Source organism: Peromyscus eremicus, chromosome 1 (genome assembly GCF_949786415.1).
Source record: "Peromyscus eremicus chromosome 1, PerEre_H2_v1, whole genome shotgun sequence".
Classification (NCBI taxonomy): domain Eukaryota; kingdom Metazoa; phylum Chordata; class Mammalia; order Rodentia; family Cricetidae; genus Peromyscus; species Peromyscus eremicus.
This window is the reverse complement of record NC_081416.1, coordinates 90,133,423-90,147,887: the sequence shown is the minus strand read 5'-3', so window position 1 is coordinate 90,147,887 and position 14,465 is coordinate 90,133,423. Positions and strand designations below refer to the sequence as shown.

General features: G+C 41.5%; 1 protein-coding gene across 3 annotated transcripts in view; it reads left to right on the top strand.

The window, feature by feature from the left end:
* The window catches only part of Usp47 (ubiquitin specific peptidase 47), an 87,489-nt gene extending 74,002 nt beyond the window's left edge, over nt 1-13,487 (top strand). For 2 of the 3 annotated variants that reach the window (XM_059268771.1, XM_059268782.1), the window contains exons 21-28: nt 6,527-6,702; nt 7,041-7,121; nt 8,184-8,299; nt 8,580-8,698; nt 9,953-10,083; nt 11,625-11,672; nt 11,763-11,893; nt 12,946-13,487. In XM_059268771.1, coding sequence (XP_059124754.1) covers nt 6,527-6,702; nt 7,041-7,121; nt 8,184-8,299; nt 8,580-8,698; nt 9,953-10,083; nt 11,625-11,672; nt 11,763-11,893; nt 12,946-13,120 — 977 coding nt within the window. In that variant the 3' untranslated portion in view covers nt 13,121-13,487. Of the gene's footprint in view, nt 1-6,526; nt 6,703-7,040; nt 7,122-8,183; nt 8,300-8,579; nt 8,699-9,952; nt 10,084-11,624; nt 11,674-11,762; nt 11,894-12,945 lie in introns of all 3 variants that reach the window. The other variant, XM_059268793.1, reaches the window with a different exon arrangement.
* The last annotated feature ends 978 nt before the right edge of the window (nt 13,488-14,465 follow it).

Genomic DNA, 14,465 nt, shown 5'->3' with positions numbered 1-14,465 from the left:
AGAGGAAGGCTCTGGAAGGGCACCAGGGTGTTCCTCACTAACGTTTGATTAGGCTTCCGTTGCTTAGCTCTAAGACCGCCTTACAGTAACTTCATGGACTGAGATAGTTCAGCTTTCTTTTATTGGCAGTGCAGTACTTACGCAATAATTGTGTCGAGTTAAGTAGAAGAGTAACCAATAGTAGGAAAGTCTATGGTAAGAATGCCAAGGAGTACTTTAAAGGTAACATACACCCTCACTGCTAAAGAAACCAGATGCTTTCAAGAGTTTATTTTTGTTTGAGAAGTTTATATATGCATAGTAATGTGTTTTGATCAAATCCACCCATTTCCTCTCCTTCAGTACATTCTCTATTCCCCACTACTACCACTTTTCCCTCCCAGCTTCATGTGCTGTGTGTAAGCTCATTGAGTCCACTTAGTGATGTCTCTATGTGTATGGGTATAGGGCCATCTACTGGAACATGAGTAGCCTCTCAGGGGCCACACCCCTGAGGAAAACTTGCATCTTCTTTCTCCAGCAGACATCAGTTGCCAGAAGCTTCTCACCTAGGTTGGTACTATGAACCCTGCCCATCGGTATTGGGACTTCGACTGTGTTGATTTCTGCAGGGCTTATGCATGCATTCACTAGCACTTTGAGTTGGTGTGTACAGCAGCCTTGCCACATCTGGCAAATACTGTTGCTACAGATGTCCACTACCTTGGCTCTTAAATTTTTAACACCCCCTGTTCCGAAATGTTCCTGAGCCTTGGAGGGTAGGGTGTGTGTATGAGTTAGCTGTCCCATTTAAGGCTGAGTACTCCATAGTCCTTTGTTCTCATACAGTAACCAGTTGGGTCGCTGTATTAATTGCCATCTACTGCAAAAAGAAGCTTCTCTGATGAGGGTTGAGAGATGTACTACTCTATAAGTATAACGTTATAAGTACTTAAGGGGCAGTTTATGTCCATTTAGCAGAATGGTAGAACTAAGTTCTCCCTTAGGGCCTGTGACCTAGCCAGCCACTGGGCTTTGACCCAGTTAATGGTCCTGTCTTGTGGAGCAGGACTTAAGTCCAATCAGAAAGTGGTTAGTTATTCCCATTAACATATTTGCTACTATGGCAGCAGTGGGCAAATCTTATTAGGCCTGTCCTTATTGTAGCTCTCCAGACTCACCTGGGTAAGACAACTGGTTATTTTTCAATCCCAGTAGCGTGCATAGAACTTTCCAGCATTTTGAAAGTTATCCAACAGAGATTAAACTTTCAGGTCAGCACCAGCTTGATTTCTCCATGTCCTATGACTCAATATGTGGTGTCTTCAGCAGTAGGGTCTTAACATCAAGCTATAGAGTATAACCAAGAGCTATGGCAGTAGGCTTGGATTGTTTGGATGGCTTCAAAAAATTGTTACTCGGTTTGCAGGAAAAAAATTTTTTTACACCTCTTTTCTATGTCCCAAAGGAAACAACTTCATTCCCACATCCTTTAAAAAAAATCTATATTCAGTGGCAAAAGAAAGGGAGTTTGGGAGTGAGGGTTCATTTATTACCTGAGTCTTATTTTATTTTTATTTTATGTGCTTCTGGGGATGGAACTTGGTACTTTACCACTGAGCCACATCCCAACCCTTAAATTTGTTAATTTAATTTTGTTAATTTGATAGTAGGCAAGAGATAAACTAGAGTTCTGAATGTTACAGATCTCAAAGGACAAAAAACGGGAGAGATTTGTCAGCGTAAGCATTTGAGAAAGGCAATCACAGCAGGTATACTCACAATGTAGACCTGTATGAGTTGTAAAAAGAACTTTTGGAAAGGACTTCTACATATCCACAGGTTAGAGCTAATCACAAGTTAACAAGAACCAGAGTCAAGATATATTTGTCTGGGTAGTGGTGGCTCATGACTTTAATCCCAGACCTTGGGGGCAGAGGCAGGTGAGTCTCTGAGTTCAAGGACAGCCAGGGTTACACAAAGAAACTCTGTCTTGAAAAGACCAAAAAAAAAAAAAAGTATATATTTCTTTTCCCAAGTATGAAAAGGAAGTAGCTTTCTGAAAAGTTAAATACTTAGTAGTATTACTTTGTAACAAAACGTGTATTAGCCTGGCTTGGTGAAATGTGCCTTCAATTGTACCGAGTGAGGGGCAGAGGCAGGATGATCTCTGTGAGTTCTAGTCCATCCTTGGCTACATAGTGGGACTCTGTCTCAAAAAACATGAACAAAGCATATATTCATACTTCCCCTGTGTTTTTTAGTTTTCAGAATGTTTATTTCTCAAAGTGTCTCTGAATTACTAAAGCAAATCCTGGTGTCCTCCATTGACATATTAGAAAACTGCAGCTCACAGAAGATGGAGGCCTGGCAAAAGAACACACATGTATAACATCTATACAGTGAGCCGCAGGACTGCCACAACGTATATATACGGCTTTTTTAAGATGTTGTTTTTGCTTATGTTGCGGGGAAGAGTATATGTATGGGGATGTTTAAGGAGATCAGAGAGGAAATCAGATCACCTGGAACTAGAATTGCAGGTGGCTGTGAGCTGCCCTGCATGGGTGCTGGGAACTGAACTCTGGTCCTCTGCAAGAACACCAGGCACTCGTAACCAGTGAGCCAGCTTTCCAGTCCCTGTAAGGCTTCTAATTGAATGTGCATGCTTCCTTTACCTTTGGAAGAGAACCCCTAGGTGTCAGGCCTAATATAGCAAGAAGTAGAAATGAAAGACAGCTCCGTCAGTAAAGTGCTTGCCTTGCAAACATGAAGATGTAATTCAGTACCCAAAGCCCATGTAAAAACAAACAGGTGGGGTGGTGCACACTTGCACTTGTAGTCCCAGCTCTGGGAAGGCAGAAGAAATAAGCAGATCCCTAGGGCTCTCAGGCCAGACAGACCGACTCCTTGGCAAGCTCCAGGCCAATGAGAAGCTCTGTCTCAAAAAACAAGGTAGACAGCTCCAGAGGAAACAATACCTGATAGTGCTCCCTGGCCTCCACAAGCAGGCAGCATGCATGTGCATGCAGATGTGGACACGTGTACACAAACAAAGAGGAGACTTGGCCCAGGGAGATAGCACATCAGATAAACATGCTTCCTGCTAAGTCTTCATGACCTGAGTTTGATCCCTGGAACCCACATGGTGGAAGGAAAGAACCAAGTTGTCCTCTGACCTCCACATGCACTCTGTGTTCCCCTACATATACATAGACAAGTTAATAAATGGGAAAATGCTTTCTAAAAAGAAAGAAATGAGATGACTTATAGACTGACAGGTCTATCTTTTAAATGAAGGTAAAGAAATCAGTAATAAAAGTACATAACCAATGCGATCTAACTAACACCAGAATCCTTTGACATCCGTATATGTCTTGTAGAAACTCAAGTGTAAAAATGTAGATTGCTGGCCAAAATGGTGACAGAGAAACAATATTGTACTGGTGCTTCTTCAGTTTCCATCCAGGGCTACACCTCCAAACGCTCATTAGCATGCCTGGTTTCATGTAGTCTGCTCAGCAGCTGTGTGAAGCCTGTTTTCCCTGGTGAAATACCTGGTTCAAACAGGTTCAGTTGTCGGGGTTGTATTCCTAGTAAGGTATGCTGCCAGGATTCCACTCTGGTATTCTGATTGTAAGCCACCACCTAGATGACACTGTCACTTTTCCTGAGAAGAAAACTAGCAAATAGCAACTGCTGCCTGGCTACAGTCAGCCAATAAAGGTGCTGAGAAAGAGGAGAGCTACTCTCTGGAGGAAGATCTTGGACATTTCTGGTTGACAGAGAACAATAATTAAAATCAATTGGCTAGTAGTCTCTACCTCAGCATGGATTCAGCAGGAACACTTGGAGTTAAAGTCTAAAGTCTCATTTCTCTGTTTGCAGATTTGATAAACTCTTTAAAAGGTAGGTTACTGGCCAGTTTAATCTTTCTGGAAATGTGTAGTAGGCTAGTCTTACTGCTCACTGAAATAGTAGATAGGGCTGGGAAGGGAAACCACTTTTCCCATCTGTTTAGGCTACTAGAGACCATACAGAAGGCTTGTTTGCAAAGAAAAGTTCTACATTGATCTTGATGTTTAGAAAAGGCTTGGAGATGGGGGCAGTGGGGGGGGACGGGGGAGATGCTGGCCAGCTGCCAAGGTTCCCAACCATCTCTGCTGTCTGAGTTACTGCAGTCCTCAATGACTTGAAAGTGAGTGCTGGAACACAGTGGGCTATGAGTGATGGCCTGTTCACTGTGGTGTAGTGGTCAGGTCTAGCAGACAAAGAATTCCAAATCCCAAGAATGATCTATCATGCATAGCATCATAACATTGGCAGCTGACTTAGGCAATGACTGAACTGCATCTAAGATGCTGATCCTTAGGCCACCTGGTGGGAGTACTCACCTTAAGGGAGTAATTACCTCTCTGTGAAAAATGAGCCCTGGTGTGACCTAGTTGTGGTAGTGCTGTCTATAGCACTTAGGTATGAACAAGGAAGCCAAATAATGGATATAGTGCATGGACTTTGAAATGTCTTCATATAATTTTGTTATCCTAAAAATACTTGAAGTTGTATTATGAGAAGGCTGGATCCTATGGTTTTTAGAGGCAGAAAGGAAAAGAGATGTGATGGTCATCTCTAACACAGAGCTGCTACAGGAAGGGAGTGTTTGCTGAGGCTATAAGTACAGAGAAGTCTAATCACAGGCTCCATAAAGGAGCCAGGAGTTCATTGAAACCAGGCCTGCTTGGTGCTTGACTCCGGATTAGACTAGATCAGTAACCCAACATCTGTGTCTCTCCGTGACACAGCATTACCAGAAGCTAGGAGAGGAACCAGATGGCCTTGCATTTGAGTGTTGTGTTGGGCTCATAGACTCTTATGGGGGAGCTGAGGTTCACATTGGATCCCTGCCTATAAGCCTTCAGCTTTTGATTTCCAGTCACTTTCCATTACACACCTCCTTCAGAATCTCCAGTGTCTTGTTGAACAGTGCGAATGTAAGCTTGTTTGCCATATGATTAACATTTGGGGACATTCCTTAAAGCTTAGAAGTTAGGAATCTAGCAATTAAAAAAAAAAAAAAAACTTCTTCAAGCTCATGGCTGTCTGTATTTTCTCCTCGTTTACACTCCTTACATCTACTGATATCTGTTTCATTACCAGGCAAGTAGTCAGTGAAGATTAATTCACTTGAAAACATACTCAGAATGTTTCATCCATTCAGGAATTGAGCTGGCCTGAGAATGTAAACCAGAACTGTTTATGGCCTTTTGTAAAGTTGAAAAAAAAGGGGGTCCTACTGACAAGGTAGCCTTAGGGATGTTGAGGGACAGCCTGGAAGCATGGCTGCTCTTGGGTTTCATACCTGCCTTATTACAAGAGAAAAAGAGTTAGACCTGCAACCGTTTTTGCTAGAATGTAAATACCAGGATAGCTAGATGCATTCTTACAAGTATCTAATAAGGTGCAGAAGGCTGAATGGGGTAGGTATTAGGAAAGAATAGAGAAATACAGCTTATTGGCCAGGCATAGTGGTACACACCTTTAATCCCAACATGGAAGCAGAGTCAGGTAGATCTCTGAGTTCTAAGCCAGCCAGGGCTACATAGTGAGACCTGTCTCAAAAAAAAAAAAAAAAAAAAAAAAAAAGTAGTTTATGAGAAGTAATCTTGTCATGATGCCAAGAGAGTTTCAGTTTAAGCCTAGGGGAAGTGAGAACAATAGATCATTTACATACAATCCTGCTATAGTTCAACCACATGATAAACATGCATTTCAATATGCTAGTCCCTTTTTTTTTCCTAATAGAAATCCCAGAATTATTATTCCAGATAATATTGCTGCCTGATTTTGAGATAGCTGCCATAGATCTTGCACTGTGCTAAAAGCTTCATAAATGTGAGCTCATTGAATTCACACACAGCACTGTAACACTATGCTTTCATCTCCATTTTCCCTAGACAAAAACAGGGGCATGGAAGCCAGTGGTACCGTGTATCTCATGGCTAGTAAGCAGAGGAGCAATGGTGTGACCCAGCCAGATGGCCAGAACTAGTACTGTGTGGCACTAGTGTCATCTAGTGACACTAGAAACATTGTGTTTTAAGAGGCTCCCTAGAGCAGCAGTTCTTAACCTATGGGTCATGACCCTTTGAGTGGTGGGGGAGAGGGGGTCGCCTAAGTCATTGGAAAACATAGATATTTACATTATGATTCATAACAGCAAAATTACAGTTATGAAGTAGCAGTGAAAATAATTTTATGGTTGGGGGTCACCACAACAGGAAGAACTGTATTAAAGCGTCTCAGCATTAGGGAGGTTGCAGACCACTGGCCTAGAGGTTTAATAGATTACACTTATCAAGTCCTCAGTCTTCATCTGGGTTGTTTATATGTTGTCTTGTTTTTTTGTTTAGTGTTATTACCTAAAAATCTAGCCCAAAAAAAGATACTTTTTCCTATTGACAGTATGATAAGAAATGTGCTCTGTTTTACAATACTCAAAGGCTGCTTTCACATTTTTGTTCCTGTTTTGTTTGGTTTTTATACTTAGGGTTGATGGTGCATGTTGATAAGAGAATCACCCTGGCAGCTTTCAAACAGCATTTAGAGCCATTTGTTGGAGTCCTCTCCTCTCACTTCAAGGTTTTTCGTGTATACACCAGCAACCAAGAGTTTGAGAGCGTCCGACTGAATGAGACCCTTTCGTCATTTTCAGATGACACTAAGGTTGATTACGATAATCCTTATAGAATTAATCCATTTTAAGTAATAGGTTTGAGAGCAGCTTGCAGACCTTCCAATGAAGGTGAAGTAGGTAGCCCCCAGGATAGGTGGTTGGCGGCTCCTGGGTGTTTGGATTGTTCTTTGCTTGTTCACCCAACAGGCATGGTAAAGTGTTAACTGTGTCAGTTACAGTTCTTTCTAGTGGTGGGGAGTCAGAGGTGAAGGTGCACCTGTTCCCCGGGAGCCCGTGAGATAGGGGATGGGGAAACCAGAAGCTAACAACAGAGTGAGCCTAGGCTGCTGCTGAGGCAGTTCATCTAAAGAGTGTTCTTGATCCATAGATCACAATCCGCCTGGGGAGAGCACTGAAGAAGGGAGAGTACAGAGTTAAAGTGTGCCAGCTCTTAGTCAACGAGCAAGAGGTGAGTGACACTTAGGACAACAGGAGAGTACCAACCCCTGCAGGTCGAGATAGATAGACTCGTAGTCATCTCGTCTCTTCTGCAGTACTCAGTTCTGCTGTGACAGTACACAAGTAGCCTGTATCCCATTGAGATCAGATGTACAGTACAGGCATGGTGTATTGTCACACACGGGAGTAAGCAGGCTTTTCCTGCATTGAGAAGGAGATAGATGTGTTTATGGTTGCTTTCTGGGAAGGATGGTGCTGTTGTACAAGAGGATGGCAGCTGGCCTATGTGGGTACCTTCTGTGTCCAAGGTAATCATGGTTTTAGAGGCATCCCTGTAGTGTGTTGGATGATATCAGTTCCTGCAAAGACTCATTTAAACTCTATCAGTTAGCTCTGTGGTCTAAGTCCTGTTTAGTATTCCCAATCTGTAGATGAAGAAGTTAGGTAATCTGCTAAAGGTCACAGTTTGAATGCTGTATAAAGGTTCTCTGCAGACTGTTTTAAGAAGGAATCAGACTATTTCAGTTTATCTCATACATAAGACTTAGGCCTAAATTACCCAAACGATGAGGAATGTTTCCAAGATGCTCATCATGTAGTGATCTAGACAAACATGAAGCTGGAACTTTGTATACAATGCCTTTATTAATTGAACAATGTTTTATCAGTCATCTTATCATCCTGTTTTCATTCATATGCTTCTTCTGAGTCCTTTGTTAGGTGTTGAAGACTGAATGTACATTCCTTCATTGAAATCCATGGAACTATGCCTTTACCTTTCAAAAATTGTCATATTTGATGACAAATAGGGGAATATGAATACATTATCATAGTTAATCATCATGATAACTCTGAAAGGAAGCTATTGTCCCCAATTTACAAGGGAGAGAACTGAGGCATAGGCTGCTCACAACTGCTGAGCCTATAAGTTTGGAGCTAACAAGAACAAGGAGACAGATTCTTAAACTCCATCTGGCCCTTCCTTGTCACGCTGCCCAGCACAAATAAAATGTCTTCTTAACCCTTGCTTCATTGTGACACATGAGCTCTAACTGTGTGTTTATATTCCTAGCCATGCAAATTCCTGCTAGACGCTGTATTTGCTAAGGGCATGACTGTGCGGCAGTCAAAGGAGGAGCTGATTCCTCAACTCAGGGAGCAGTGTGGCTTAGACCTTAGCATCGACAGGTAAGTGAGGCCCCAGTGCTGGCTGCTTCATGCCACCTTCCCTCCAGAATGTAGTGCCCAGCATTAGGAGTAGTAAGCCGAAGTGCTAGACTGCTTGAATTTCCCTGGAGAATACAGGATGTGATGTACTAGAGGCATTATCTCTACATCACCCCTAAATTTTAATGAGTAACCATTTGTCTTGTACTTTGAACCCAGTTCATTTTTGGTGTCTAATTAATGTACACCTTTTAATTAAATATGTCAAATTATAGCATTTTTAAATGTATTGTATTTTTAGGTTTCGTCTAAGGAAGAAAACATGGAAGAACCCTGGCACTGTCTTTTTGGATTATCATATTTATGAAGAAGATATTAATATTTCCAGCAACTGGGAAGTTTTCCTAGAAGTTCTTGATGGTATTATCATTGTTTTTTGGAGAAATAAATATCAATTAGAAAGAGCCAAAGAGCTAATGGAAGCCTAATGGCTTAGTGCCTGATCTCAAATTGAGTTGTAAGAAGTGTGCTGTATAGTGCAGTGCTGTCCTTGTCGGCACCTGGCCGTGGCTTTGTGGGCTGCTCCATTCCTGAGAGTCTTCTTTCTTTCCTTGTCCCTAACATAGCTGCTTGCATTCTTTTTAGAAGATATCACTTGTCTTTTGCCTTCTAATATTTCTTCTTTTCTCTCATTTTCTGGTACATAAAAATTATAATTTAAAAGTTTGATAGGTTTTTGGTTCATTGTGCAGAAAATTCTGTTGGTATTACCTTAGTCATGCTTGTTATTTCTTTATCATTGTCCCATATTTTATGTTGAGAATATGCTATTATAAATGTGTCAAAGATGTTGAAAATAGCTGTGTTAGTGGCCTAGGCTACTGCTACTTCAGAGTGCTACCAACAGGACAGTTTAATGGCAGAAGCTTAGTCTTTACTGAGGTCAGAGGTCAAGGCATTAGTGGAACTGTTTCTTTTTTTTTCTTGCTCTTACTGGGGAAGTGTGTCTTCCATGTCACTCCCCTACCTTCCAGAGCTAGGGTGGTCTACACTGATGGGCAGATGGTAGCTGGGAGTGGAGGGTTGTGTGTGCACATGCTTTTAAAGAAAGAACAGGAGCTGGAGGCCTGGCTCAGCAGCTAAGTGTACTGGCTTCTGTTGCAGAGGACCCATGTTCTGTTTATTCCCAGCACCCACATGGCACCTCTCAACCATCCATAACTCCAGTTCCAGGGGATCTAATGTTCTCTTCTGATCTCCAAGGGCAGCAGGCATGCATATAGGCAGATACACATAAAGGCAAAATATACACAGATATACATATAGCAAAATACCCATACACATAAAATAAATGTTATTTTTTAAAGGGGGCTGAAGAGTTGGCTCAGTGGTTAAAAGATCTTGCTGCTATTTCAGAGGACTTGAGTTTGATTCCTAGCACCCACATCAGGCAGCTCACTACCTTCTGCAATTTCAGCTTCAAGGGATCTGGCACCTTCTGGCCTCCATGAGCACCTGCACTTACATACACATATCCATACAGAGACACACATAAATAAAATCTTTAAAGGAAAAATAGATCTTTGTGTTTAGTTAGGAACTACAGGAAAAGTAAGATTATAAGTAAGCCTTTTGAGAAAATAGAATGCTGGGTGTAATCCTGCATGTCCTTAGGTGTAGAGAAGATGAAGTCCATGTCACAGCTTGCCATTTTATCAAAACGGTGGAGGCCTTCAGAGATGAAGTTGGATCCCTTCCAGGAGCTTGTGTTGGAGAGCAATAGTGTTGATGAACTTCGAGAGAAGGTAAGTTCATTTGAGTGTAATTAGCTAATACATATTTTCCTGTGTTGTGTAGGAAGTGAGTACCAGTCACTGTTGTCAGGAGTCTTTATTGGTCTCTGTCATACTTTGTATCACTATTGTTCCTTAGAGCTCCTTATGTTTTGAAATTACCTTGTTTTCATTTGTCTAGAGGAGGATCTTCACTTTTCATTACTTGGCCAACTTTGTCCTAAGTTTTTAAGATTAGTTAGAAGTTACTAAACTGCTGTATGACTAAATGATCAAAGGAAAGAGAATTGAATGGAGGTCCTAGGCCATACTACTGTGAATATACCTGGTGGCATCTGGTCACAGAAGCTAAACATACTTGGGCATGGTTGGTACTTGAAAGGGAGAATTGAATAGAGTGAAGATACGCCTTGCATTTTACTGTAATTCGGGTGTCATGAGGAAGTGGGAATTGCCCTCTCCATCGGTGGTACTCCTTCAGTGGGCATTTGTAAAAACATCTAATGTCCACAGTCCATGCCTGCAGTCCCCACACTTAGGAAGTAACTCAGTTGCAGTTGCCTGGCATGTACAAGGGCCTGGGTTTAATCCCCAAATAATTGTAACTATATTATATTTACATAAGAAGTAAAGGAAAATGACAGATGTGCTTCTTAAATATTGGGAGAACAGTACTCCTGATCTAGTGCTAAAAGCCAGAAAAAGAAAAGCATGCTACACAAAAGCTTAAATGTTCTATATGACCCCAAATACTAATTTAAAAAACAGCTTACAGACAAAGCTAGAAGACAAGAAAGGAGGAAATTATTTGAAACCTTCATGGGACACAATGCCCTGAGGTGGGGGATTGGTTGGTTTGTTTTATTTTAGTCAGAGTCTCATTCTGTAGACCTGACTGGCCTTAAACTCCTGGCACTGGCGTGCACCATACTCACTGATGCCCTAGTGTGAATGCAACCACTGTCTTAACAAAGAGAACATAAGCAGCTCGGTGTTAAGGTGAGCAAAGAACATGAGCAGGCAACTTGTAGAAGAACCACAGAAGCAAAGAGTAACATCCTTTTTGAGCTCTTCTCAGGGAAGAGTTAAAAAATTAAAATAATATCTAAATTTGTCCAGCTTTGCAGCTGATGGGCAAGATCATATCGCTCTGATAGATTTCAGAGTGGCAGACGTTGTCAACATGCTGTCAGCACTTGAGATGAGCAGAGCTCCACATCCAGCAGTGTGATCAGGAAGTTGCTCTGGATTCTGTGTTTCTACATTGGTTGTGTGATAAGAGTGTAGAGATAGCTCAGAATAGAACTTTATGCTTTTAGAAATGTGTAAATGTGATGTGTGTAGAGTCAAGTCTGGAAGGAATATATATGCTAGCATGTTCCAGGGGCATGGGATTTACATCCTGGGCAGAGATGCAAATTTCACTGTCTTCTAATTTTTTAAAATCAAATTTATTAGTTTTTAAATCCAGCTAATTTTGTAGAAGAAAAGGAAAATAACTTCTCAAGAAAAGCTACTTTTAAATAAACTTACATAAGACTTTTCTTTTCTAGCTGAGTGAAATCAGCGGGATTCCTTTGGAAGACATTGAATTTGCCAAGGTAAAACCTGAGAACATTTGCATCCTAGTGCTGGTATGCCACAGATGTGGTTCATGGTGTAACTCATCTAGTCATTCTTTTTCTTCTTAGGGTAGGGGAACCTTCCCCTGTGACATTTCTGTCCTTGATATTCATCAAGATTTGGACTGGAATCCAAAAGTCTCTACCCTGAATGTTTGGCCTCTTTATATCTGTGATGATGGTGCCGTCATATTTTATAGGTAAAGTGCAATGATTTTGTTGCTGCTAGTGCTGATGTGTCTGTGGTGTTGGACCTTTACAGTGGTTTTGACATAGCACCACTGAATGGTAGCAACGCAGTGAGTGCTGCACAGCACAGCGTGAGGTTTAGAGTACTGTAGTTAAGATAGGAGACAGAACACTACTGCCATGGACCTGTGACCCCAGCAACAGAGAAGTAGATGCAGGAGGAGCAGAGATCAGGGCCAGTTTCTGCTATATAATGGGGTTGATACCAGCTTCAGCTATGTGAGACCCTGTCTTAGTACTTGCCCCTAAAAATAACATCAGTGAGAAGTGAGGGAGGGCAGACAAGATGGCCCGGCAGGTAAGAGCACTTGCCACCAAATATGATGATGTGAGAGTTCAGTCCCCAGAACTCACATAATTTAAGGAGAAAACCGATTCTCCCAAGTTGTCCTCTGATCTTAACATACATGCTGTGACACGCTAGGACATGCCCATTCACGCTAGGACACAACAAATAAATACGAGAAGGAAACCAGTGAGATTAATTATAATTGCAAAAAAAAATTTTTTTAATCCAGTACATACAAAATGTTACTACAACATGTCACTGACATTTTGGGGTAGCTTACATTCTTTCATTTATAGATGTCTAAGACATCTATAATACTGTGTATCACACTTCCAGCATGGCTCAGTGTGGTCAAGACATACTTCAGGTGCTCTTTAGCTACCATGTTGGACAGCACACATACAAAGGAAAATAGTCTCTGGAACCTGGAAGTCAAATCTAACTTGTTTGTTTTCCTAGCTCTTACCTGTAAAATGGTGACAATACTGTCTTTCCTGAGAATCCAAGCTATTTCATAGAGCTGTCATCTGATATAAGTAAATGTTCAGTAATGCAGATTGTTCTACTTTTAATACTCACGTGAGATGATTCTGTGCACATGTGATTCACATGAGCAACCTACTCCATCCTGGTGTGTGAGAGCGGAAAGAGGAACACAGTAGCATTCAGACGTAAGTGACCGACTGGTCTAATGCATTTGTATTTTACATAAAGGGATAAAACCGAAGAAGTAATGGAGTTGACAGAGGAACAAAGAAATGAACTGATGAAAAAGGAAAGCAGCCGACTGCAGAAGACTGGACATCGTGTAACGTACTCCCCTCGAAAAGAGAAAGCACTCAAGATCTACCTGGATGGGGCACCAAATAAGGAAGTGGCTCAAGACTGACTGCCAGTGTAGCCTGTTCCCTGAGGGTTGGTTTAAGTAGATGGTTCACTACTGCTGGGTAGTGCCATTTTGGCCGGACATGGTTGGGGTAATCCCATGACACCAGCACTGATTGGACCGCCCTTCACCAATCAGAAGCTCAGTGCCCAGTGGGCCACTGTCTTGACTTGGAATCATGTTGTGCACTATGGTCAGATGTACTGTAAAGCCAAGGATGTGCAAAGAGAAACAAGCAAAGCCTGCTTCTATGAAAGGGGAGGGGGACGAGTAGATCCATTGATTGCGGACAAATGTGCACATAGCCGCTAGTAAAACTAGCCTCAAACAGGATGCTCATAGCTTAATAATAAAAGCTGTGCAAAGGCCATGAATGAATGAATCTTCTGTTTATTTCATTGATACACACATTACCTCATTGACAGTTCTGAAGCAAATGCAACTGTGTTGACTCTTGGTAAGCAGCAAAGAGGAGCTGAGGAGTTCTTAGAACCAGCATAGCCCACAGAGGAATTAGGAAGATTTTTTTTTTTTATTTTGTTTCACTTTTTACAAAGTATTAAGAACCTTAGCAAAACAGCCCAATATCTGTTTCCCTTAGGCCACTCCCAGTAGGTGCACTGTGGCTGCTGCAGGTTTGTGATTAGAACCAACTGTATTTTAAGCTCTGGATGTAGAGAATGTCTCACTCCTTCACTCGGCATGTAAATAAAGGGGTCCTGTTGAGTTCTCCCGGCTGCAGCTCTGCTGTTTGCCATGGTTCTTTGCCTCTCATTCGTCATGTACATTTGTGTACACTGAAGCTCAGCAGTCTGCCCATGTACTCCTCAGTGAGGCTCCATAGGATGTATTTGCTCGTTAATGAGGGTTCTCTGTTCAGTAGCTTCAGTCTTTTCTCTGTACATTTATTTTCAATGAATTGCTTCAAGTTGAGTCTTCTAGAATGCTTGTAAAGTCCCGTTTTAATTTTTAAGAGTCGATTTGTAGTTCTGTAGTGTAACTTTGGGGAACCATCTGTCCATCATGTGGAATAAAGTTTCTCGGGGGCCTTGGTATAGACTTGGTGCCACATGATCCATTGCAGAGTGTGCTAGAATCAGCAGGCTTCTTCTGCTCTGCTAAATACAACTTCAAAGAACACAATTCTACATAAACTTTGAAATAACTATCTAATTTATAAAAGTCAATAAAAAGGTTTTGGTAAAACTTTTTCATGCAAGATGCTGTTTACAACAATGAACACGCCAATAAAACATTTGTTCATGTTGCTGTGTTATTTTTGTCATTAAACCTCTGGGGACATGAATCTGGGTACAGAATGAATTTGTTGTCTTTAAATATGGCACTT